The sequence below is a fragment of the Odontesthes bonariensis genome, chromosome 17 (assembly GCF_027942865.1).
Source record: "Odontesthes bonariensis isolate fOdoBon6 chromosome 17, fOdoBon6.hap1, whole genome shotgun sequence".
NCBI lineage: Eukaryota > Metazoa > Chordata > Actinopteri > Atheriniformes > Atherinopsidae > Odontesthes > Odontesthes bonariensis.
Window position 1 is genome coordinate 16,146,258 of NC_134522.1, and position 27,550 is coordinate 16,173,807.

The 27,550-nt window shown below is 43.7% G+C and overlaps 1 protein-coding gene across 3 annotated transcripts in view; it reads right to left on the reverse strand.

Annotated features, from left to right (window-relative positions):
- Positions 1 to 27,550, reverse strand: part of LOC142366858 (signal-induced proliferation-associated 1-like protein 1) — a 39,023-nt gene that overhangs the window by 4,529 nt on the left and 6,944 nt on the right. For 2 of the 3 annotated variants that reach the window (XM_075448863.1, XM_075448864.1), the window contains exons 2-16: positions 12,800 to 14,489; positions 12,546 to 12,676; positions 11,339 to 11,527; positions 11,055 to 11,229; positions 10,478 to 10,581; positions 10,081 to 10,238; positions 6,225 to 6,804; positions 5,075 to 5,349; positions 4,725 to 4,985; positions 4,475 to 4,618; positions 4,211 to 4,365; positions 4,042 to 4,124; positions 3,388 to 3,803; positions 1,787 to 2,011; positions 1,158 to 1,320 (exon numbers count right to left, since the gene is read on the reverse strand). In XM_075448863.1, the coding sequence (XP_075304978.1) occupies positions 1,158 to 1,320; positions 1,787 to 2,011; positions 3,388 to 3,803; positions 4,042 to 4,124; positions 4,211 to 4,365; positions 4,475 to 4,618; positions 4,725 to 4,985; positions 5,075 to 5,349; positions 6,225 to 6,804; positions 10,081 to 10,238; positions 10,478 to 10,581; positions 11,055 to 11,229; positions 11,339 to 11,527; positions 12,546 to 12,676; positions 12,800 to 14,288 (4,548 nt within the window). In that variant the 5' untranslated portion in view covers positions 14,289 to 14,489. The remainder of the gene's footprint in view (positions 1 to 1,157; positions 1,321 to 1,786; positions 2,012 to 3,387; positions 3,804 to 4,041; positions 4,125 to 4,210; positions 4,366 to 4,474; positions 4,619 to 4,724; positions 4,986 to 5,074; positions 5,350 to 6,224; positions 6,805 to 10,080; positions 10,239 to 10,477; positions 10,582 to 11,054; positions 11,230 to 11,338; positions 11,528 to 12,545; positions 12,677 to 12,799; positions 14,490 to 27,550) is intronic. The other variant, XM_075448865.1, reaches the window with a different exon arrangement.

A 27,550-nucleotide genomic window follows, 5' to 3' on the forward strand; every position in this document is an offset into this window, starting at 1 on the left:
TATTGGCTGAACATCAGCTGAGTTACAGAGTTATCCCGAATAGCTTCGTACAAGGGTTAATGGATCCTGGTCCGTATCTCCAAAATTACCACACTAAAATCACATGCCATGACACCAAACTTCTACAGGAGTACAAATATGGTCTGTACTCACCAAACGATGCATTTGGAAGTTTGAAAATAGTCCAGGAGTTAATTATTATCAACACAAGCCTGATAGCTTCTCTGCAGCTAAAGCTGCGTTGACGTCACTTCAGAGAGCTGGGAGCTTCAAAATAAGATGAAGGTTGATCTACTACTGTAGACAACAAAGTATATGCTATATTCTACATGTTTTTTTATGAATTTTTATGTTGTAGAGTTGTGAAGTTATTTTATCAATGGAGAAATTGAGCAGCCTTGCTTTGTTGTCTACAGTAGTAGATCAACCTTCATCTTATTTTGAAGCTCCCAGCTCTCTGAAGTGACGTCGACGCAGCTTTAGCTGCAGAGAAGCTATCAGGCTTGTGTTGATAATAATTAACTCCTGGACTATTTTCAAACTTCCAAATGCATCGTTTGGTGAGTACAGACCATATTTGTACTCCTGTAGAAGTTTGGTGTCATGGCATGTGATTTTAGTGTGGTAATTTTGGAGATTCGGACCAGGATCCATTAACCCTTGTACGAAGCTATTCGGGATAACTCTGTAACTCAGCTGATGTTCAGCCAATATCGAAAAAACTGCGGGTGGGCTACTTGGCTGGATATCACGGTTCAAATGACCCCAGGTTGAATCTACTCCGGAGTATCACTTTAAATGTGCATTCATTAGATTTAGCTAAATATTTGCTGTCCTTTTACATTTAAATATCACCCTTTATCTATAACCTTTTGTTTTCCACATCAATTGTGTTCTTACTGGCAATATATATATAGTTGAACAGTTACTTTGAGCTCACAAATTCATTCATTTTACCAGATTACTTTGAACTAATTGTTTCAACTCCTCGTTCATTCTCTAATTAATCCTCACTAGTTGCTTGCCAACTTTTCTTTAAGTCACAGCTGGCTTGCATTGATAAAATTAGACATATTTCCAAAACCAAATCTGAATTATTTGCCATTTGCTGAGCTTTTTTGCGCACCACTGTAGTGGGCAACTACATTTCCCAGTACCTTCTCTTCATTTGCTGTGGGAGGTGGGCTGTCAAGCGTGATGAGCTTCTTCAAGTCTTCTTCCAGGCTGGATTTGGCAGTTTGTCGCTGGGGTGACTGGGAGCCTCGGAGATTGGCCCTGAGCTGGGGTTGACCGCCCAACAGTCCATCACTCTGGTGCCGTCTGGAGACAAAAGTAAAATCTAATTTAGTGAGAAACATCTCATATCTAAATAATCCAGATAATATGGCAGGGAGATAAAAGAGATGGAGATACAAACAGCATTTGTCATCATCCGCAGATGATGCAATCACCCTTAAAGCCATATCAAAAACATTTGCCAACTGCATTTAATAGAAAACGTTGAGGATGCTCCGTCATCCTTTCCTGCAAACTAAAAAATGTTGGTTTGAATAAAAGCTTGAAAACTCAGTTGCACCACATGATGGCACTGTTAACTAAATCTAAAAACCCACTTTAAAACGAGCTCGGCCGTCTCTGGACACATAAGACCGGATATTTGCACCACAGTGGCAAGCATTTCTAAACCTAATGACATTTTTTTCACAACAATTCCTCTACCGGTTCCATTCACGTATCTTTAGTGAAACAGCGCTCCGATCTTTAGCAAAAACGGTTCATGTCTTACTTGCGAGTGCTTCCAAAGTCCACAGAGTTCACAGTTCCCCCAGGCTTCTTCCAGCCAATAAGATACTTTGAGGTTGCTCCTTGACGAGGATAGAAGCTCTTGGTACCCGGGGACTGGGAGGTTTGGGATGTGGGTGAGATGTTTGCAGGGGCTGCCTCATTTTGTGGTGTCACAGCACTGCAGCTCTGTCCCATTGGACTTCCTGAGTGACCAGAACTGATTGTGCTGAAAGCATTGAAGAAGATAATTTGGCCTTAGTTGAATTAATTTTGGTTGTTGAACCATCTATGAAAATATTTCAGCTGTTGCATTAGGACTGCACACCACACAAAGAGCTTGAAAAAGCTTTGGCAAGCTTGTTCCATCACTGCATTTCCAACAAACAGGAGCAACTGATGATTTCATAAATAGAAAATGGGACACGGTGTCCTCGCATGCCATTTTCATCCTTTTTAAAGAACATGTTTTACATGGCGGGACATAAAAGATTACATTTTCAAACAAAGTTTTGTGTCTGTGCAAGTGTGCATGTGTGCACATACTATAAAACAAAGCTGCCAATGTCTGGTGATAGTGAGTTATTTTTGCCTGAATGAAGAGGCGGAAAGCTTTATTTGATTCAAAGGAAGTGGGATTAAGAGGAGGGGGAGCAGTGCTGAGCTCATGGTATGCATTTCTTGCAACTTCAAGCACTTCCTTTCTATTAGAGATACCATAAGATGGAGATGCATACAAATGCAAAACCACTCGAAGATATTTCATTAGCCGCATTCGGACAGCTGCCCTTCCCCAGGGGAACTGTTTCAGTTTGCATTCGCACATGAGTCGGGACCTGATAGAGACCGATGCGACGCAACCGTCTGCGACAGTGACGTGTTACTTTAGCGCCACATTCAACAACAAAACAAAACAAAACCCGCGAAAAGTAAGGAGAGAAGAAAAAACACCACAAAGAAGCTAATATGGAGAGCGGGGAGGCCACCGTGTTCATGGTCTGCATGATGGTGATATTAATCATGGACGATCACATCGGGCGTCTAATATCGAGGCTGGAAGAGCTCACAGAGAGAGTCAGGATCGAGCACAGGCGATACTTCTTGGTTTCCTGAAGGAAGAAAGGACAGCAGAGCGCCGCAGACAAAGGAGACAACGTGTAAGTTTAACTTATTAAACACGCACAGGTTGTGTCCGTGTCGTATGAGTAAACATTTCAGCCGTGATAGCATGACAAGGGGCGTAGCTACCGACCACCAAAGACCTCCGTCAGATGTGTTCTATAGAACCCTGAAAAGACCCAGCCTCGGAGAAGGAGCTGAAATGGTTATAGGAACTAAGGGCGATGGTCCCGAGTTCCTGTATGTCCGAATGCGGGAAAGAACAGCCCCGTGGATTAAAAGGTTATAGGAACTGCCAAAGGTTCCTACAGTGCGAATGCGGCTATACTTCCCCTCTCCCCTTCCCTTTGTTAATACCAAGCTGGACTTTTTCATCTGTACAGGATAAATCTGGACTGCAATGATTCACTGTCTGTTTAATGAAACATTGAAGCAAGTGCACAAACTCCACCGCTGCTTATACAAATGACTCTAATAGAATATCACCTAGAATGGGCGGTGGCGTCACTCAGGCTGTGGGAACCACTATCTGGACCCAGTGGAATGGTGGACGGGCCTTTCTCTGGGATCTCATTGCCCCCAGTGGCAACAAGAGAGTCAGGTGTCGGAGGTGAAGTGTCGGTGCCTCTCTGGCTGCTGGGATCTTCCTGCCATGGTATCTTTTCCTTGGCCCTGAAGGCTCCAGTAGAAGACGCTGTGCTGCTTTGGGTGGCGGTAAAGGAGGTGGCGTCGATGCCGCTGTCAGTGGAGGTGCCCTGCAGGTAGTCGTTGAGCTCTAGGTCGCTCCGCACTCCTGAACGGGAGCCGACTTCGTACCACTTTTCGTCGCTGTGAGCTGAGCTGGAGGCGTTGCTGGACAGAGTGTTGCTGCTCGACTGACTGGATGAATACGGAGCATCAGCCTGTTCACAGATGAGAAACAAATGACTAATCACAACTGTAGATGATATACAAATATCTAGTGTCTCTTTTTGATTGTGTGATCACCATTCTATTTTCTGTTCTTGGCGCAGGTTAGGCCACATAAAATTTTGACATGACCATTGCCCACCATTTTGTTACCAAGTTCACTCGAATCAACTCAAGCACCTGACCTAAAATAGCAGCAAAGAAATCAAATTACACGTGGTAGCTGCTCACCTTCGTGTTCTTGCTAGGGGACATGAGGCTGCTCTGGTCTGACTGCTGGAGTCGAGGAATCACCACCTTGGAAACCACAGTGTCTACAGGGTACAAGTTAGTTGGAGACTTGCAGCATAGAATCAGCCATGTGTTTTATTAAACTCACAGTCTACAGAGTCCTTTTTACCTGAGCTGGTTTTGTCCCCGAGTCTACTGGCTGCATCACTCTCCCCAGTTCTAGTCCATCCAACACCAGTGCTAGAGCTCGCCTTCATCCCACTGACTTCCTCACCAGCCACCTGCCGCACAGACGACACAGGCGACTGGCAGTTGTTATTAAACCTGGATGGGAGAACAAGAGGATCATCTATGTTACGATGTAGCAAAATGCAACTCATCAAAATACAAAGTGCAGCCAGTGTAACCTGCATTGAGGGGTTAATAAGCTTACCCATCAGGCATAGACTTCTGCCTCCAGTGGCTGGAGCTCATGGTGTCTGTGTAGGAGAGGCTGGAGGGGGAGTTTGTGTTGTGCAGTGTGCGACCCATCACAATGGAGCAGGCGAGAGCATAGTTGTCATTGCCTGGGGAATATCTGCAAGAACACATATGGATGGCATTAAGGACATATGCTGCAACCAGACAGATAGAATGTTGGCATGTCTGCAAGTTACATAAGAGTAATATATTTATTCTGTGACCTTTTCGGGTTGAGAGGCCGGCCGTCACTGGACACGCTGCGGGGAATAACAGGACAGTTGCGGTCGTTGAAGTCTGAGGGCGGTGCCTTGATAAGGGTTCCCCCTGTGCCGGCAGCGCGAGTTTGAGGGCTGGATGAGGTGCGTGGCCACTTGGTGTTGTTGTTGTTTGTTGCGCGAAAGGGAAACTTTAACTCATATGGCATTCCTTCTTTGTGGTTCTTGTAGTCCACAAGTGGCATGTGGTAGATTTCCGAACAGCCTCTGATGGAACATTAGGCATACACAGAACAGTTTAAGAACATCTTTAAAACAAAAGTCTCCTGAACCTGTATCTTCGGTATCAACTCTACCTGCGTGGTGTGGAGTCTTCATGTGGAGGAATGATGACCACCTTGACAGTGACAGAGGTTCTGAGCAGGTCGATCATCTGCTCGTGAGACAGTGAGGCCACTGACACCTTGCAGATCTCCACCAATCGGCTGCCCTGCCTTAGCCCTGCCTGCCAGGCGTACCCATAGGGCTCCACTTCCGCCACTATGCCCTCAAAGTTGACATGAAAGCCCAGCTGGCCTAAAGCATTACGCCGCAGAGTCATCTCTGTGGTCTGACTTCCCTTGGTCAACATCTGGAGAGGAAAAAGAAGGAGATACAGAAGTAGAGGTTTACAATGAATGGAGGAAATGCCTGATCGATCTGAACGATCAGTCCACATAACATGACTACTTTGAGTCACTCATCCTTTTCCCTCCTTGTTTGAAGTGATGCCTGTCATGATACAAACAACAAAGCCCCTACAAATAAGGGAAAAACAAGCGCAGACAGTACTGATAACAGGCAATTGGCACTTTTTTCCACTTCTTTTACCATCAGCTGGATTTGCCATACCCGAGTAATGATTTTAATACCCCACCGAAAGCACTGCCTTACCTACACCACACTGTAAACCTCAGTAATGATATTATAAAAGCAAATTACTCTGCATTATACCTTGCCTGACTTAGAATCACAGTCAACACAGCAGTGGTGGCTTTTGGATGGTTGTATAATTTAAGGCTACGCCCATATGCAGCTATAATAACAGCAACAATACTTAGTTCTTATTCTCGCTTATTTTCTACAGCTTTATGGGAAGTGGTTAGAGTGAAAAACATAGCCTCACTGTCTGTTATGAAAATGGAAGTCCCTGAAATACTTCACCAAGCACTGTTTGCCAACAGAACTGTTAACAGCCCACAGGGTTACTTCATAATGCTCTAAACTTTGCACATGTTGACTTGGACTAATTAATTGCTTTAGAAGATGTATGCTGATCGCTCACTTTTATTCACGGATATCTGCACCGGCTAAGATTTCCAGATAATTGTTCGTAAAGGCAGTAAGGACTTAAAATGACCAATGTGTCCTCACTACAAGCAGCCAGAAACAGCCCGTTTGGCTCAGTGTGACTTTTCAAAGCTACAGCAGTTGGTTATTTGGCATGTAGGGAGGTGGTCCACTCACCTCCAGTCTTTTGACAACCTCTCCAAAGTCTTCCGTGTTGTTATTGATGGAACGCAGCGATACACTCTCGCCACGCTCATAGTAGATCTTCATGGAGGCGGGGCTGCCTGTTGACCAACCAATCGCATCACGTGTGGCGCAGTTAAACACGACTGCTTTGGCCTCTTGATCCAGCAGGATGATGAAGTCGTTTGAGATGGCCAACAGGCATTCGCGTTCGGCTCCCGCTACCTGATCTTCAGCGTGAACCTGCCATGTTATGGCCCCCAAACTCTGCAGCTCCGCCCTGCTGTATGGACGCACTTTCTCCCGCCGTTTGTGAGCCAGAGAGATGAAGGGAAATTTCCCAGTGGGCTCTACAGGTGTAGTGGTCACATGACGCTCTGCCAAGTCCCGCAGATACTCCTGCCGTGTGCGCGTCGCCATGGCACCAAACTTATCTGACTTGTGGGCTGCGTTCTCGGCGTTGATGACTTTGGCCAATAAGAAGTCCCGAAACACAGTGGACTTTGGGAAGGTTACACCCTTGGGGATTGGTGGGCCGAAGGAGGGGACGTCTTGGGAACGGGTGACAGCCACACTGCGGAAGCAGAAGAAGAACAAAGGATGAAGAGGCCGTTAGAAAAAATAAATACATTCCACAGTTTCTCATACCTTTGCAGCAATAAAAATGATCATTTTGTCATAAAACACCACGTGAATGAAAATACATACAGGTGAGAGAATAAATACAGGTTTTTTGACTGCTTTTAATGCTTTTTTATTTTGAGTCATTGTTTTTTAATATTCATATCTAACAATGATATGTTACGAAATAATGTTAATGTTATGAAACTACAGCTTGATCAAAATCCCTAAAAACATTTTCAGCGTAACAACAAACATTTCGTTGGTTCGTTATAAAAGCCTTCTGTTGACATCTTTATATTGTCTGTTCCGAGCTATTGTTGCCTTCGACCTGTTTCACTTGTTAGTACAAAGAAGGGCGTTAAAACTCCTGCAGGCAACGCTCTCCTCTTGTTACTCTCCCTCCAGAGTTGAATTACAATAAATTAGTGAGCGGGTGTGAATTACTGCCCGAGACATGTCTTTCATAACTGACTTGGGTCTTTGCACAAAATCAACTAAGTGAGGTTAAAACATATTTTACCTCTGGAGGGAAAAACGTAGCATGTTAACACCCAACTTAATTCCTTAAGTATGGATGCTATAAAGACTTTACAAGTGCAAACATCTATACAATCTGAAGTGTGTAGATTAAAAGTACACAAACAGTGAAAACCAAGAAGCTTATTTGGATAAGCTATTGTGACAATCCTGACAAGTCTCCATCCAGCCCATTAAAGAGATCACACAAACACTGCCTGTAGCACGAATGTTGCACACCAAATACTGAATAGTCCTGACATATAAATACTACACATCATCATCAGTCATAGATGAAAAGCCAGCTCGCAGTGCTGTCATCTTGCCATGCTTCACTAAACCATGGTATAGAGAATGAGCTCTGTGGCTGCAGCTAGCAAGCACAAAAACCTACATTTCCTAAACAAAGATCTTGTTATGCAATCTGTCTTGCTGGCCCCGTGTGACTGTGAGGCGGCAGCGGTTGAGAGCAGCAGATTAGCAGCCTGCTGGCCCCAGGCCACCTACTCCTTTAATGCTCTGGACTGGCTCAATACGACTAGAGCCTTATCCAAATCTCAGCAGCAGGCAAAAACAAGCTATTAATAACCGGATGACTCAACAAATCATAACATACTCCTTATTAATAGAGACTAGAGAATCGCATTATCAACGTCGCCTTGCATTAAACAAGAAAAAGTACAAAGTCATGTGGGTCGGATAACAAAAATCAAGACAAACAATCTCTCGGTGGGAAAATGTTTGCAAGAAAGTGCATGTGATGTAGTTGTGTTTGCCTTGCAAAGGGGGAACTAGTGATCAGCTGATATTGACAGAGCTTGGTCTCCAATCAGTGCAGAGTCAAATCATTGCATCAGTTCCCATGCCAAAAAGAACCAACAGAAAAACAGTAACTTACCCCCTTCCTCAGCAAAACGCAATCATGCTTCTCAGTTTATTGCTGCAAATATCCTGAATTTCTATAGCAGTCAGTGCATGGTGATAAAATCATCAGCTGAGCCGATGCTAACACGGTTCTCTCCTGTGGCTACACAACACTCAGAATTCACCACTCAGTATGTTGTAGTCTTGGATCGGAGTTATTTTGTTTTGACCCAGAATTTTGTCCAACAATCAGGAAAAAAAAAAAAAAAAAAATGAGGGAAAGATTAGTGACAAAGAGTCTGAACATATGGTGCCGAGTTCCACAGATTATAAGTAGAAGCTGAAGGTTTGAGTGACCCTGGTTGGGGTAGCTGGATTGTCCTCAAGGATTCTATATCTTGCGTCTTTCCATGTCGGCTACAAGGTAAACCAGGAGAACCAGCATGACACCTTTTCGCTTTCCCAGAGTAAAAACCAAAAGATGATCTGTTCATGAGAAAAGCAAACTGAAGGAGAGTGTCCAGCGGTTGATCTGATGGAGTCACTGGTCAGAAAAAGTGACTTGAGCACAGGCAAAAAAAAAAACAAACAAAAAAAAAAAACATAGAAGGGCTCAAAATAAAAAAAAATGAAATGTAACGCTGATGTAAGAGACTGAGGCTGGCCTGACCCGTCTGCGCTAGTGGTGGACTCTGTGAGGTCTGAGGAATAGTGCTCATCACAGTCCTCCCCACTCACATGCATGTGCGGGTGAAGAGAGCACTTCATGTGGATGGCGCTAACTCCTTCAGACCACTTCGACTCATGCTGCCCAGAGGCAAAGTGGCAGGCAGGGAGGGGAGGGGAGGGGGTGGGGGTGGGGTGTTGTATTATGCGAGTGTGTGAAGAGTGAGTCTTTGAGTGAATTAGTGTACAAGTAGGGAAAATGTGTGTAACTGTGTGCAATGAGTGCAAGTGAGCATGAGAACAAGGTAAAATGGAGGAATGGGAGTACAGGGGTGACAGGGAGCAACTATGTGTGCATAATATCTGTGTGTTCAAATGCGCGTGCAGTGGGATGGCATTAAATAAGTCATAATGTCACAAAGTTAGGAGTCGGGTCATCCCGAGGCCAAAAAAAAAAGCCAGCAGAAGAAACAAACATCGATACAACTGCGACTGTCCAGCTAATGACTTCTCTTTGACTGTAATCAAACTAATTTATACTTGTACAGTTACAATTGAGACAAACATACACAGTCCATAAATAGAGGGCATTAGTGAGACAACAGGCTTTTATGTTCGGCAAATGCCCTGCAGCCAGTGCTTTTTGTCTTAATGCTAGTGCAGCTACCTGCATGAAAACATCGCTGCGAGTGTGGCGTGCAGCTTTTAAGGGTCCCATAAAGAGAGACTTATCTCTCCACAAAGAATTTGGTCAGTCTGGCCTTCTTTAAAATGTAACAAGGCTCCAGTAAACTGTTGTAAATGTTTTACCTGTGTAGAAGACACAAGGACATATTTTCATTGCTTTCATTTGCTGCATACCCCTGTGCTCAATGAGTTGCTCATAGGGTCACATTTAATAATAATAATAATAATAATAATAATAATAATAATACATTTTATTTATAACGCACTTTACATTTACAACAAAATCTCAAAGTGCTACAGTGGGATAAAAGACAAATATTAAGATCAAAAGCAGGGACAGTAAAATGCAAATAAAATACACAAATAAAAGTAGTGAGTCCTTTAAATGCAAAAAAACAAAAACACAACCAGATTTAGATTTAGTTCTTAGAAAAGAACAATTTAGATTTCATTCTTATGTCATTATCTCTGATGGCCAAGCGCAAAGACCCACCTGTAGCATGTGCTGTCAGAGCAGGGGTTGTGTACCCGTACGATGATGAAGACATGCTGAAAGTGAGAGCGAATGGCTCTGGGAGTGAAAGGGTGAGCCCCTGGCTCCTGGAACACAATGGTCACAATGTCGTTCCCAATGTGGCGTTTCCTCAGCAACTAGGAAAACAAGGTTTATTGTTAGAAAAAGCAACTTTGAAAGTGAAAGCGAAGCCGGGTCAAACATTTGGAACATTCTGTTGGAAACCACATCAGATACCCGAGCCACGAGTCATCATTCATTCCTAAAAACGATTGACTCTCTCTGGTTATCTGTGGTGCATCTGTTTCCAAACAGTTGTCCATTTCCTGACAGACAGCTGAATTCATACAGCATAAGCTGTGGTCCCCATCTTTACCTGTTGTTTGTTGTTGGGCGTGTAAGGCAGCAGAGTCGACACGTGAAACATGATCTCATAGTCTTTGTACGAAGTGTACAGGGAGTGAGTGCCCGTGGAATCCGCTGCAGGAAAAAAGGCAATACAGCATAGAGACCCATTAATGCAATTCATTTCTCTCACATGTATGCTCAAGTGTTTTTTCTGTGCTGACAGGATGCAATTTCACCACAACCCAAACAACTACACAATAGTGAACTGCGGATCAATGTCAGCCTGTCAAAACTAATGTTCATATAGAGAACAATTAATTGTTTAGCTCATACATCCTGTAAGTGAAACTCGTTTCATGTAAGTGTTATATGGACTCGGGGAAATCCTAATTTCCTCGCTTTCACTGCTAAAAATAAATCTGATCTAAGACAAGTAGAACTGCTGGATAAACGGTGGTCCTGGGTAAAAGAGCATGATACACATTCGATATACAGTCTTATAAGTGACACAGTATTATGTATCAGGTCATGGTCGTGAGTAAAAGCACAAAGTCAGTGAGAGCTCTGTGTGTGTGTCATCTATGAGCGTGTCTGAGGGTTGTTACTTTTGGTGTCCAGCTGGGCTCTGTACTTGGTGAAGCCCTTGAGGCGGACCTTCTCCCCCAGCAGCTGGAGGAACTCTTCCAGGGCGGGCCCTGCTGTCTCGTTGTTGTACATTTCCTCCTCTGTGCTCTGCCCCGCTCTGCAGTACATTACGCCCACTTTCACCTGAAAACTAAGCTGGAGACCAGCAAAGACACAGACAGTATTTCTTTCACAGACCACTTTAGGACAGAGTAGCCCACAGAAACTGGTAAATTGTTTTATATCCTGTGCATTATCCTCCTACCCCTTGTTCATCCAGTTTCATCAGCTGTTCGGTGACTTTAGGTGTGTTGAGAGCCAGTCTGAGGCAGGACAGATCCAGTTCTGGGAGAAGGTACTCCAGTACCTCTTTGATGGGCAGGCCTCGGGTGGTACCGTGCTTAGAGGTGGAAGGCACTGCATCCTCCAGAACTGAACCTCGAAGAGTTGTCAGCTGGCAGGATGAAGACGGAGCGAAAGAGGAGATTACAGTGAGGAGTGTGAGAAGAGAAGAAAAGCACCTCAGGAATTTTTCATGTGCTTTGAACTTTCTCTTGGAGATGAAACACACTGATAGCAAAACATGCCCTGGCACACAGAAAAAAAACAACAACAACAACACAGGCTGCAGTGCTTCTTAAAGCAACACCAGCGTCTTATTTCAGCTTAAAGAAATTGACATGAAACAACAAGACAATTATGACTGAAAGCTTTGGGTAACTGGAGAGTAGGACTGAGGAAGAAGAGGTGGGGGAGCCTTGTCCAAGTATTCTGTGTTCACAAAGTGCGCATTGTGCTGAGCTCTGGGACTGAACTCAATCACTCGGCTATCATAAGCAGCTGGAACGGACGGAGACTTTCTCTCACATGCAAGCTGGAGGCTGTCCTGAGTCGGTGTTTACAAAGGACCTGTGTTCCCATATTTGGATGAAGGAGTGGAGGTGCTTAGGCATTTCAGTCTAACCTGTGAGGTTTTTAAAATCGCATGCACCTGTCCTGCCTCAGCCCACAACAAACAACCTCAGGCAGAATGCCTCTGTGTTCTGTACAAGAATGCGTGTCAATTAATCCCATAACCCGAAATTTAACATCAAATTTCCCAAACCAAACACATGCAAGTGGGATCAAAAACTGCAACTAAATATGATTTTCACTCAAACTGAGAGGTAAGCCTCTCCACGCAGCGGTTTTAGGTTGCTGACAGGCCTTTGAGGCTGGAGGATGGGTGCACTTCCTGAGGTTTCTTCACACATTACCGATCTCTGGGGAGACAGCTGAATAGCTCAGGGGTTGGTTGCATAATAAGAAACAAGGACTGAAACTTGTGTTACCTTGTGCTGATCTTCCTAATACAGCATGCAAAGTAATAACTTGATCCGACACGGGTAAACAGCAAGTTCCATCTTTACGTGTTTAACAGTTAAACAACTAAAATGCTGAAATTGTAAGGAGAATAAGACTTTATGTCTGACCTCACTGGTTCTGAAGATGAGACGGTAGTTATACTGCTGGCCATGCTCCTTATCTTCCTCCAGCTTCTCTCTACGCAGGCTCACTGCAACTGGACCCAGTGCCTCGTCTATCCCCAAGTAGTTCCAGTGATCTGAGGTAAAGGAAGTACCATGATTTCACAAAAGCAGGTGAAATGCTATCCAACGTCACAGTTTAAAAAAAACAAAACAACAAAACACTCAAATGAGAGTAATTAAAGCTAAATGCAACTTACCCCTAAGGTAGAAGAACTTCCTATAGTAGTAGGCTCCCAGGTCCACGTGCTCCACAATGTATTGTTTGCCCTTTTCGCTGAGTGTGCTTGGTCCCTCCTTGGGTCCCTCAAGAACTGCTACCCCAGCATTGGTGCAATGTGTGCTCACAGATGTTTCATATAAGTTACCCTCCCCAGACAGGGTCCCTGACCCGCTATTGCCTACTCCACCAACCCCAAGCCCATGATACCCTGCCCCACCAGCTCCCAGTCTGCGCCTCCCATTGCCATCAGCACCAATCTCATTGCGGAAGCAGGGACAACTCAGCAGCATTTCATTGCATTGCTCATCTCCTGCATCCAGGCCTGGACTGTCTCTGGAACTGAGCTCTTCCTGACTGCCACTAGGGGAGCTGTAAGGCAGGCTGTGGGTGGAGGACAGAGTGGAGGTAGCTGAGGCAACAGCAGCAGCAGATGCCCCTGTGGTGGTATTTTTCCTCTTACATGCAGTCTGCCGAAGCTGAGTAACTTCGTTGAGGTCAAAAAGCATGCTCTGAACATCATAGTGGGCAAAGCCTTTCTGACAAACCCAGGGCTTCAGAGCAGGCCCTATGTCCTCTGTCCTACTGTCCTCTATGTCAGACCCCACTCTGGGAGAGTCCAACTCACCTCGGACATTCCTAAGTTTTCGGAATATAGACTCACCGCCTGTCTCGGACTTGGATCGTCTCTTTGGAGGCTTGTCTTTGTCCTTAGGTTTAGGAAGATGGCCATCTGGGACATCCTCCTGAAAGTCTATAATTGCCTGCTTCGCCCCAACATTTAGCATGTCCTCAAGTTTCTCTGGAGCAGGGCTACGCTGGTCAACTTTGTCCCCTTGATATCCCTTGAGCATTTCAAAGAAGCTCTCTCCAGATAATCCATGTTGATCTATTGAGGAGGTGCTGCCATACTCACGGTGAAGAGGGGACCATTTAGCTCCCGACGATGGACCCCAGTCTTCTCCGCTGTCTCCACTGCCCTCCATCTCACTAATAGTCATGTCACTGTTGCTGCGCTGCCGGATGCGTCTCTGCCTGGGGTTTCTATATGCAGGACCTCTGTAGTCTCCTGGGGCCAGGTAACGGGTGTCAGGGCTGTAATTGTTAGCCTGGGCCTGGGTTCGACTCTTTAGAGTGTTGTGGATATTTCGCAGCATCGATGAGTCCTGAGGGCTCAAAACAGAACCTAATTTAATGTGACCTTTAAAAACAGACGGCACAGAGTTCTCAGCTTCAGGAGATGGGTGCCACAAAGCCCCATGGATATCTTTCCTTGGGGGCCAGTCAGCGACCCGAGCCCGAACACCCATTTTAGGCACTCCTGTGCTCACAGTGGCATGGACGTTGTCTGTGCGCGTCGGCACAGCCCCTCCATTGACCATTCGGAGTTGGCCGGTATAAAACTCATTAGTGGCGGGAATGGATCCCCCGACAGCACGCTCCATGGGTGGGTGCTTCACGCTGGTCATGACACCAGTGCCAAAGGCTAAAGGCACTTAGCAGAAGAACATGGCTGTCTCTGGGAGTCGATGCTGCTCCCTGACTTCATGAGCAATTTGATTGTCTGGATCAACAAGTAAAGAGGCAAGAGAGCTCTTCAGCACTCAAGTTTGGATACTGCTTTGCCGACTGCAACGGCGAAGCCAGGTAGCATTTCTTCAATCCGAACCCTGAAAAGAAATGAGAGAAAAAGACTGTTAGTGCTATAAAGTAATATCCTCAGGAGTAAATAAGCCCAAAATAAATCTGTGGTGACTGACAAAGCTTTCCCTGGTATAAATAAGACTCGAAATAAAACAAGTGAAACCAAGTTGTTGGATTCAGATCTTGATTTGAGAACCAGCTTCCTCGAATTGTATCACTCTAAAATTCCACATATCTTATGCGTATAAAACTACATCTTAGCTGAAACCGTCAACAGACAATATACAAGAACATCTTAAATAACATGCAAATGTTCCCCACTGCAGAAAGTACCAGAGACTTGCAAAGTGTTGGGTGCACAGACCTGCCTGCAGAACAGAATGCTAATGTGTTCTTTTTACAGACGGTGAAAAGTTACCGACATGGTTAGTTTCAGATAAAGGAAGGACCTTTCGAGCTTATGTCGGCATAAGCAGGTTAAGGTGTGTCATTTTTTCCCTTAAAAGGCTATGCAAAGTGAAACCCTTTCCTCTCTAAGCTAATCTATCCCAACATCAGATGACCTGGTTGACATTTCAATAAACCATCAGATGTTTCGTGTGCCGCTTTAATAGCCAAACATCAATTTTTTTGTACTGCTGAATTGCAGTCGTTGAGATCAAATATGCCAAGCTGCACATCAAAAAAGCAAATGGGCCTTTGAAAGTCATCTGAAAAGTGGGTGATGCCTGACAAATTGGGCCAATTTGGCAGTGAGACACTGAGGGAGATTAAGCCTCTTCTCTCACTTGGCCCTGCCTGGCTGTGGCTGTGATCACATTAGCCACCAGCCATGAGTGCACTGTGACGGGCCTTCAACACACCCAACTTCACACTGCATCAAAACATCAGGACTAACTGTGTGAAATATATGCTGAGACTCACTTAACAGACAATACTCTTGCCTTCAAAAACATAAAAGTAATGAAATGGATTTGTCTCTGTCCAAAAAAAAGCCCAACGATGATGACAGAGGAGGCACTGTGAAACACTGCTACGGTCATTTGTGAGGTGGGTCAAACATTCCCCAGACAGCACAGTTTGTTTGATATATCAACATCAATTTACAAGTCAAGTAAAGAGTGCATGAATGAAATCTCAAGGCTCTGCACTGCAGATGATTTAGTTTTCAGAAATGCCTCAGGCAAAGCATCCTCAGCCAGCCAACACAGAACTGTGTTTTCTGACAACAAATCCCAACACCAGGACATTTTATTCAACAGAGGATCCAGCTGCAGATCCAGTGTTGTGCAGAAAAGAACTGTTCAATCATCCTGAGCCACAAAAAAATAAAATCTATTTAGAAAAAGAGCCTCGACCACCAACGTTCACAACTGATAATAATGTGATCAGGTGTTTATCTTATGAATCACCTCCTCCAAGTTACTGGGTCTCATTTGCTTAAAACGCCTGTTCATGGCATACCCAGAATAAACCCGGAGCAGTTCGACAACCACATGGATGAATGCTTGATTATGGTCCTTTTCACAGTGTAACGTTTTCCTAAACAGTCAGAATCGCCCAAAGTGTTAGTGAGACCGAGTTGGAGACGGTACAAAGACACTGAAAACTATTATTTACTTTGTCCATCCATATTTTTCTGTAAACAGATGATTCTAGATGCCTATATTTGAGACAAATAAGTTAAATAACACAATATTCCACAACCTGATGTCTCACCCAGTTTTATACAGGTTTTCTTTAAAGTTGTGTCCAGGCTACATGATGACGAGAGAGCAATCTGGATCTAGGAATGTGTTGAAGTGTTTTTGTGGAAATTCATTCATTTTCGTTTTGATTTCTGGCCTTGATTATACCCGCATGTTGCCACTGTGTTGTAAAACGCATCATACCAATCGCACAAATCCCAGTTTTCCAACGGTATCTCGTCTGTACGCCTACTTATACACAGTACTTGTGTATGAAGCAAAATTGGTCTAGTGACGGGCCATCAGTCTTTAAAGGGGTTGAGTTGCAAGGCCACCATGACGCTCCTTTACATCCCATTTTGACATGCAAACACGGGAGAATGTCTGGAGAAACAGGTCCAGACTTCTTCTGTAGTTTTCTGTGCACACAGTACACGCACCACACGGCTCATGAGACACATCGTTACCTGGAAATGTCTTGGAGGGGTGAGCACACAGGAGACAGAACATGATTGGTTTGCAACAAGTCAAGAAAAGGAGCTGAGGCTCACCTCTTATCTGTAATGATAAATGCTTTTGAGTTGGTATCATTGGCACACGTATCTGGACTTATCTGGAATATTGACAAGCAGGAGAAAAGATATATATATATATATATATATATATATATAGGCGAGGAGAAAAGAACATGAAGCGGCCACTGTTATCAGCACTCACACTGACACTACGAATTCTCTGGAGCTTTACCTGCTGTATTTTCACATGGTGTCACAGTCTTTTTTTCAGACTTATACGTTGGCTGGGCAAACACTCAGCAAAAGGTCTGGACTAAATGTCATCTGCGCTCTCACGAGCTTCCCCTTTGGAAAATATCTCAAAATTACCAATCTGCAGCGTATGTGTAAAAAAAAATTTTTAAAAATGAAATGCCTGAAAACGTGTTCTTTATTATCCTCCAATATCTTCCATATGTCACATAAGGAGAATTCCCCATTTCCTGCAATAGACCGAATGAATGGGAACCAATTCTTTGGGGCACGACAGTAGATTAAATGTCCAGAGCAGATTAATAAAAACTTAATTATTAAAAAAAAAAAAAAAAGAAGAATTCATGCTCTACTAACACTCTTTATCTAGGAATGAAAATAGTCAGGAAATGTAAGTTAAACTGTACGTTCAGTCCCAGAGCGTTGGGCCTCGTTCCTTCATGCTGCCGTCCACAGAGACGGATGAAAAGAAACCAACACATGTGCGCACACACGGAGACAGACGCACACATTACATGTCCCAGAAAACAGGCCTCTAATCTGTTTGCTGTCGAACACACAGACAGAGCCTTCATGATCTTGTCAGATTAAAACAGAGACTATGGCATTGCGACTGATTGTATTTTTTATGTTTGTGTGACAGGCTGAAAACAAAGAGACAATAAAGATAAAATCCAAAGCTTCAGCACATCACAGTCTTGTTCCAACCTATCCTATCGGTCTATCTATTTAAGGATCTTTGTTTTCTCACAGGTTGGCGGGATATGTTCAGACACGAGTCAGCCTGCTGACTAAATTCATCTTAATTTCAGTAATTGGGGCTCTGACCTCTCAGCTAAGACTATGGTCACCGTACAGTAAGAGACGTAGGGCTGACGATGTCATGGCACGTCTCTCAAGAGCTACAATTTGTTATTCCGGCTGTAGGGATGAGACACGGGTGGCAGTTTGAGTAACATGTCACTATGCAGGCTCAGCCTGTGTGTGTTACTGAGCGGGTTCCCCAGGATCTTGTGGCAGAGCATGCATACCAATTACATGGAAAGAGAAGTCGAAGACAGACAGCAGTCAGTCAGTAGGACAGATGAGTCCATCAATAAATCAAATCATGAATTGTCTTAGTCAAACGTCGAAACAACGCTTACAGCAGAGTTACAGCTTAGCTGTGCCATTTAATCGGACCGCCATCCGTATTCACCTACATATGCACGGGAGTGGAATTGAGTTATTGGCCAAAGCATGTCTGAAGCCGGGATGTTGAGGACCGTGTGAGTTAACGTTCAAGCCTTTCTACCTTTAGACTTTCTACCTCTTCCAACTTCTTCTGTGGTAGATCATCGTACAGCTAAGTGTAGCCAAATTTACCGCACAAACGTCGCGTTTCAGTTACTTGAAAGGGGATTCTGTCCGATGACGCTGCGTTTATTTCAGCTTTATGGGAAGTTTGGTTGTATCGATATGTAATTGTGCTTGCAAAAAGAAGCAAAAAGATGGAACGTTGGAGCATGCACACAGTCAGTGGGGTTACATGGCACTGAAAGGATCAGATTATTGGCTAAATTACAGAGTTATTAAGTTCATGTAGACACCTTAATCGGACAAGAAATTGGATCGGATTACTCACGATCAGATTAAGACCCCGAGATAACTCGGTTGAAAGTCAAATTAAAGGTGTATGCAGATGGGTGAAGCACGTGGTGAATTGGACTTTGCGTTCTGCGCATGCTTGAGATTTTTTCCAGGGGTTGCGAACCATTAGTCAAAGGAGACGATATTACTGTTGTTGTCGCCGCCGTCGGAAAGAATCAAACAATGCGATGGAGAATGCGCCGTTGTGCATCGCGTTTGTGCAATAAGCATGCTCATCACAAACGAAATGTAGAGGGACGTAGCTTCATCTTGCTCTTCGTTCGCCATTTTCTCGAATACCTGAGTTTGTTGTTGTTGGTGGTGGTGGTGAAGCGGTCAACTGGAAGTGGCTCTATTAGCAATAGTTGAAATGGGTACAGCGCCACCTATCGTATCGGAGTATGAAATGCTTTGTGCATATGATTCGATTCATTCACCGCCATATATCCAAGGACAATTACTAGTGATGCTCCGATCAGCATTTTTTGGACCGATCACCGATCACCAAAATCATGATCTGCCCGATTGCCGATCACTGCCGATCACGGAAGGAATCGGACATTTCCATGCCTTTCATCTAGCAGAGAATGCACCATTTATAGAAATTAAACCGCCAGAGGTAGCTGGGGACATGTAGAACAAGAATCTGGTGAAGTTTGCAGAAAACAATTGTTTTTTTTATTTTCTATTAATATTTTAATCTGCCCATATACATAATCCATTGGGTATGATTTCAGCATCAGATTATTAAACAATGATGCAGTGAAATGACTTGAAAATCACCACAGAGGTAGCTGGGGACATGTAGAACAAGAATCTGGTGGAGTCGGCAGAGAACATTTTGATTTGGTTCTAAATTAAGTTTTCAAATCTGACTATGCAGAAATGAGTTTGATTCTGAATATGCTTCAATAATTTTGTTCTATCATTTTGTTTTAATCATTAAAAAGAATGTAGTAAAAAAACAACCAAGTAATGACAGGTATTCCAACAAATGAAAAATCAACTTCGATATAGATTTCTGAGTTTACGGGGTGCACTTGAATGCACCATAAATCCGCTCACACGCTTTACCGTACGACGTGATGTAAACGGACACTCGATTTTCAAGTGTAGCTAGCGCGACCGTGCCTCTCCGAAGCGCAGGTGGCGTGACCGCAGTAAGTTTCACATCTTTCTGACACACTTTGAAGAAATTCCAGACAGGAGAGGTCATGTTGTCGAGATGCACTGTAGAGGTTTTGCCTGTTCGGTTCTGTACACATGTCACGTACCACATTAGAAAGTGGTCGCTACTAATTTACGTCACGTGATCGGTTTTTTGATTGGCATATTTTTCCGATCGCCGATCAGGCTATTTTTGGGCATTATCGGCCGATCATGATCGGCAGCCGATCGATCGGAGCATCACTAACAATTACCTTTGCTCAAATAAGGAGCAACTCAGTCTTATTGTAATTTAGCCAATAATCCGATCTTTTCAGTGCCATGTAACCCCACTGAGTGAGTTGGCATATATAGCTGAGCAAATATATGCAGGAGCGATTTGATCAACAACCACGATATCTGGGTGTGTTATCCTGGTTTTGAGAAGCTCAACTTCATTTCAATATTTCAGTCAAACAAACATGTTTACACACATTTTAAAAGTCCTAATTTGCTCGGTCAGCATAATTCTTTTTTTTTCCCCTAGTGTCATATAAACATGCTCATTCTAAAAAACAGGGTTTCCTTTTGCTCCCTGAGAGAAAGGGCAACATGCTTAAGTTGAAAGAGTCTTCATCCTGGGTCCTCAAACAGAGGGAATGAAGTTTCCCAGTACACTGGGCAAGTGTTACCAAAGCCCAGACAAAGGAGCCGAAGGATTGCCCTACAAGCTTGTAATTACTGTGTGCTTGAATGGGATAAGGGGCTGTTTGCCTGACACCATTGGCTTTCAAACAGGCACCCTACCATTTAGTCCATTGGCTCTTCCTGGCTCCTAATCTGTCCCTGCTCTGAAGGCTGACTGGGCTGTCGGGCAGCAGGCACAAAGGTCCCTCTGTGCTGGCTTGGGCAAAACTGGGGCTCAATTCCAACACAGTGAAGACTTTGAAAATTGCCTGGCACGGGAGCCTCACTATGGCTGTATATGCGAGGCCTGCCAGGAAAACCAGATGAATTAAATGCAAGGGGAGCTGGAGAGCAAAGCCTGATCCAGATAAGAAATGAGAGAAACAGAAACATAAAAATGTTGGAGAATGTGAAGACGGAGGAAGTCCAAAGAATGGCTCACCTGGGTAGAAAAATAAATAATATCAACATCGACTGGTTGTTCTGCAATCAAAGGATTCTCTTCTGCAACACACATTAACTGTCAGATGACTGATATTTGAACTAGTAAAACAGGACATTCAGTGACTCCTACACAACAACGTTTCCTGTCATGCAGGGAGTGCTGGGGAGTGAGGGGTAAACTGAGGACTCTGCAAATTCACAGAAGTGCAGCCCGACCATAGGCATTTATAAGCACAGAAGACTCACAGGAAGTTAGAAAGCATCTCCCCCTCTCCCCCCGTCTGCCTCGCTCTTTTTTATGTCTGTTCCCTCCTCCCGGTCATATATCTGGATAAAAAACGGGTACAAACCTGCCCATGCAATTGAGCAAACCTAAGAACTTGGCACCTTGAGGAAAAAACAGTCAGGCATCCTGGCAGACAAACAACATAAGCATCGGCCAACCGCGAACCGAGATCCAGGAATTCCACCAATTTCAGTGGAGGAAGTGATGAACGTCTGTGAGAGAGGGGAAGAAAAGTAGGGCATGTTCGGGCAAAGACTTTGAAAAGCAACACTGTCTGTCCAAGTAATAGTCTGTTACAAAACACTCTTTACTTTTCTGTGCTTGCACAACTCATATCATTAATGCAATACCAGCTGCAGATGAATCAGACCACTACAATGTAATAAAGTCTGGACTAATAACTGTTCATACATTTAATGCAAACACTGAGTGTAGTTGGGACACTTCAGAAAACAGCGGCGGTGTATCGTCCATATCTCCTGCCCATTGTTCTGGGATGTGCTGCTGCTGCAGCTCTGCCCTAACTCTGGGCCCCTCGCTATCACTGCAGCACAGCTCAGTGAGTAATGGGCAGAGCTAACCACTGGCAAAGTGAATTTCACTCACAGCCTTACACGAGAAGACAGTTCTGCACGAGCGCCAGAGTATATTCACTGCCGTCATCTCCAGCAGGGTGTCCTCGATCCTTCCTCTCCTCTTATTCACAAAGCACTCCGCCAAGGTTTCACGTGGGAGAGACAGATGAATAAATACACACTTGAAACCCCTTGACATAGTTTATAGTCGGCAATGGCAAACCTGGTAAACCATTTTGTAATTATCAGGGTTAGGCCACAAGTTTGACAGAGAAAGCCTTTGTCCAACTCTCACAGGGCCATTCACCTCTTTAGAAAAAAAGCTAATTGCGCAGCTCACAGCTTAGGTGGTCTACTTATCCACACTAAAGAAGAGCTACTACTTCTTTGTTTTTCGAGGCGGACGGCAACCTGTCAGAATAAATAAATGAAGACGGTCCACTGTCCTAAACAGGTTTGCAGTATTTTGAATTGATTCAGAGTGCGAAACGCTACAAACAGCATTCGGCACAGTTCTTTCACAAGTTGTGGCTCATAAATGCACACATTTACAAAGACTGAGCCCGAGTTGCTTTAGACTCGTTGTTATAGATGATTTATCATTGACAAGATTAAGATTTGCTTTCATTAGCTTTTAAAAGTTGGGGCTATAGAGAGTATTGGAGGAGAAGCAGTGTGCTGCTGCCTGCACAGGAATGTAAAAAATTCTAATGAGGCGGCTGCCGAGCTGCTGAACTGCACCAGTTGCGAGCTGAGGTTTAAAAGAGGAAGCCTGCTCTAGGCTGCACTTTCCCTCTCTCTGCCCTCTCTGCCTGCCTCCAACCCAAAAACTCCATTAGAGACGGTGGGATACTGCCACACATAGAGGTCCTGACATACACACAAAGTCCAGAGCACCAAATTCTACGGAAACAACCTCAACAAAACAAGAGTTTATTTGGCTCATGAGAACAGTCCTTAAGCAACTCGTGACATGATAACTTTTTTTGTGTCTTTGCGTCACACACTAGCTTGCTGAGATGCTATTTGTGGAAACGCATAGTCAAACCAAGAAGGCTTTTTATTTAATATTTGGATTCAAATTTTGACATACAAGCGGAGATCCAGTCAAAGTTGGCCAGGGTGCATGTGCACTGATATGTTTTTCATCAGTTACATCCAGTGCCCACGTCAGTCTGAGAGATTTGGAAACACTGCTGAGCCCACTTTAGTCTGAAAACTCTCACATCGTGTTTATATATATATATATATATATATATATATATATATATATATATATATAAAAAAAACGCAAGCAGATGTTTTTTTTCCACTTTTTTTAGGGGGGGGGGGGTTTACATAAAACTGCATTTGCATGTGGAAATAACCACATTTGTGCTCACAAGGTCCCAATCGGAATGGTAGAAACAGAGACATTTGGAAAGAGAAAATCCCATTAAAAACCCATCAGGAAACATGACACAAGACGGTGCAGAATAAAAATGACTGATCCTTAAAAAGTCTGAAAATCAAGTAAATACAGGCTCAGATGAACTCCAACACATGACCTCCTACGCTGTGTCTGTTGATTTAACTGAATCAAAACCAAAATGGCAGAAGCAGTGTGTGGAAAATACCCTGACTGCTTAAAATGGGGAATTAAGAAGGTAAGCAGCAGCCAAGCACTGCTAATAATCAGCAGGTTTGAGCACCTAAGCAGACAGACAAGACCAAAGTCCACCGCATTTGGTGACAATCAAACAGCGTATCAGCACAAACACGTCACACCAAATGACAAGCACGGTGGTGGAGAGGTAATGATTAGGGCTTGTTTATTTAGGCCCTGGCCACCTTGCACTCATTGCGTAGATCATGAACTTCTCTTTATAGAAGAGGATCGAGGTGTTGCGATGGTCCGACCAAAGTCCAGATCTCAACCCGGCTGAAATGTGATGGCAGGATCTGAAAAGAGTTGTGCATAAACAAACGCCAACAAACTTTACAATGTAAAGAAAAGCCAGAGAAAAAGATTCCTCCACAGTGATGTGAGAGGCTGATGCAAAAGGTGGTTCACCAAGCTCCAAATTCGTGTTTCACACACTGCTTCCGCGTTTTGGCCTAGTTTTTGTTAAATAAATAATGACGCAATGTTATTCACCTGAGGTTGAATTTACCCTTTTCTGACCTGTTTTTAATCATTATCTGATTTGTAAAACCCTAGAAATTAAAGAGGGCGTGTACTTTCTTTTTCACGTGCCTGTACTTAGCAGCAGTGTGATATGAAATACAGGCATAGACACCGATTTTGCGTGATCTCTCGAGTTCGGGAATTTGGTCGTTACAACAGTCTGGTATAAACAGGTCAAGTATGTGGAATGGTCATGAGCAAGTTCAGTTGTCGGTGACAGCAGTGAATTTTGTGTGTGTAGGAGTGAATCTATAAAAGACAACTTCATGCACAGTCAGTGGCTCGCTGCCAATAGCTGATGACAAAGACCAAAGTTCATCAACTGCAACTCCAGCATGACTCTCATCAGGAAAATAGGTACCATCGAGCTTTCATTGCAGCAGCTGCTACTGAAAATAATTAAAAAACTGCAAATGGATTCACTTCAGGAAACACTTGAACTGATCTGTTATACTGCTCGGGTGTCTGTGGGGCCCACGCTCCAGTGCTCCATAGCACTTCATAGTTCCTTGTTAGGGTGAAACTTCAGAGGAGGTCAGAAAAAAGTGAGAAGTAAACACGAACTTTTGCATGGGGGATTCTAAACATGAACATGTTCAGTTTTAATCTACGAGAACTGTACTGTGAATGAGTTTACAACACTGAGCAACACATACACTATGCAAAAAAAAAAAAAAAAAAAAAAAAAAAAAAAAACTCAACTCACCTCAATCCTGCTCCATAGAGAAAACATACCGACAACTGTTTCTCCTCAGCGTACCGTTTTTCAACCACCTACTGCATCGCTTCTCCTTACTGAGAAAGCTTTGTATTTCAAATTGAACCCCCTAGCATGGAACGCTCTTCTTTCACCTACTGTTTGTACTGACAGTTATGAAAAGGCTGCAGAGTGACGTCCACTTTTACTGTAAAATAATCTGAATAAAAAAACTAATCGCCCTCACTTTCTTTGCACTGCAGTAAAGGCCAGCCATTATTTGTGTTTGCTAACCTTTTGTCTTGCTGAACCGAGCAACGAGAGCATTCCCCTGCAGGGAGCCTTGTTAAACAGGGCTGCGAGGGCTAAAGCAGAGAGGTGTTTCCTTTAATTTCCCTACAAAAATCCCCCCTCTACATGCCTGAAAAGCAGTTAACCTATTTGTTACCAAACAAATACTCCCAGCTCAGCATGGGGCTGGCACAAGTTCTCAAGTGTAAGAGCTGGGATGAAGCAGTTTCCATCAGTTGAGGATTAAAATAGAAGGATGGGAGAGTAGCTGCAGTATAATTAACAGTCTTGATGTAAGGAGGAGGGTTGAGTGAATAGTTTGTGTGCTTGCTGTCTATAATTCAGCCTCTCCACGTGCCAGAAGATGGGGGATGGTACTCAGCCAGGGGGACCAACAAATACTTCCAAGCCTGCTATTACTTCACTCCCAGATCGCAGGCACTTCAGAGCAAAACAAATCAGAGCAAAACCCACAATGCTGCTCGCATTTCTTACGTACTTAGCATGCACAGATCGATTCGGACTGCTCCAACGGAACAATGTCACGTCACCATTAATGGCAACAACAGAGTTGTGGAGCTAAATGAAAGTTTGAACGGGGATAAACTGGGACGAAAGTCTAAATATTAATCAGATTACGCTATTTTGATTGTTCAAAGGCTGGCGCTGGGTATGAGACGTGTCAGTGTTTCCACGCACCGATGGGGACGTCCAACGATCACAAATACAGAACGCCAAAGAGCCTTGTTGGGTTCGTGTGTGTGTGTGTGTGTGTGTGTGTGTACGTCATACCAGTGAAACTCTAATCTGGGCACAGAACAACATGGCCATTTACTACAGTGGCCCAAGGCTACCAGCAGTGAAAATAAAATGGATTCAGCTGATAATAATTCTGGAAATCACCACGCTTTGAGACCAAAAGAATGCGTAACAACCAAATGTTTACTTGAATATAGTTGGAATAACTATCAAACGGCCCTGCTGTTCCCACTGGAAACAAACAAATCGATCAGCTTCTGACCGGAATGGTGAGCTTTTAGCTGGATCAGCAGTGACTGTTAGCCAGCTGATCCATTTATATCTGATTCTGTGATCGGTCACAGTCACACACTTGTCAGAACATTGTTCCCACAGCAACATAAGCCATTTTCACACATGAACACTGGTGGTTTCCTGTAGAATGTGCCAATAATTGAGTCAGTACTTTCTCGATGCAGGACATGATGCAAAAAGTACACTGTGGAAATTGACGCATTTAGCCAATAGCATGTTGAGATCTTTGATGACAACAAGTCATGTGCACAGGTGATAAGTGAACCTTTCTCCACTTCACATTTAATGCACCAGCTTCTATATGTGTATATTCGCAGATACAAATTTCCCAGATCAGTAACCCACAAGATGCATCTTTGCAACCAGCTCCAGTGGCAGAGTAAAGTGAAGTGTCACACATATATGTGCAGTCTCAATGTTTCTCAGTCTTTAAGAGACGCACAAAGTGTCCTTGAGAGCCACAAACCAAATTCAAGGAATTCCTTGTTTGACCTTCTCCCCTTGTGAGGCCATAGTTTGTTTTCAGTTTCATTTACACTCATCATCTAATCTATACACCTCACCATGCCTTTTAGTTCAGTTTTGTTGGGATCATGCATACCATTAGTTGTATACAGGGTCCATCCACAAAGTAATCTGTGGCACTTGATTTTTAGATTTATTTGGCGTCTGCAGGTCAGATTTAGAACAATCAGAAATAAATGTTACAGGTCACCAAAAGTACAACCTGCGCATCTACAAACAAAATTCCAGCCACGAGGAGGAAAATGTTTCCGTCCGGAGACAAGAGTATCAGCTAAAGAGGGTGACTAAGAGGCCTTTTCATAGTCCTGGTTCTTCTTTTCTTTCCAAAAGGGTTTCAACCCTGTTATTTTTGACAACAACTATGTATCACTGTGTATCACACGATACATTTAAAAGCAGGAGTACACATGCCCAGTAAGCCAGCAAAGTTTTGGCATGAGGACAGGGTCAGGAAAAAGCATTTCTGTTTTCTTGTAGTGCTCGGTATGAGCAGCAAGGTCAATCGACAGCAGCCCGACAGATTCTCACAGCAGACATGTCGATATGACAGTTGCCTGTGATGTTTGGAAGCCATCCACTGGCCTGTCCTCTCACATCCTCTGCTTGATTACACAGGTTGCAAACAAGCCTGATCACAGAGGGCTATGAAGAAGGAATCCTTATTAGACTGCCCCCACCTCAACTGAACTACAATAAGAGTTTGTAAAAAATGTAAAACAAAGATGGGAACATCTGGTCAACGCTTTTGGCACGATGAATAGTTCTGTAAGCTAAAGATGAACAGATCAATAAAAAGCACAAAGAGAAATCGTTCTTTCCCACATTTTGAGCAAGATTATTTAATTATTTTGGTTTTATAACAATTTTAAAAAGAACAAAAGGAAAAGAGAAACACACAGAAGCTTGGATAAATTGGAGCTCTCAGATTATTTATTTCCAGTGGCTTAAATCTAAACCGGCATGTTAGAAGCGTGGCTTGTTCGCCGTTATCGTTAGGAAAAGCCAGATGAAAGCGTAGCCCTGAATTTTATAAATACTCTGACTCCTCGAACCTTGTCCTAACAATCAGCAGCCAATAGCTCCAATATGCAGCTGCTCAGCACTCTGACAATGAGAACATCGGATGCCAAAA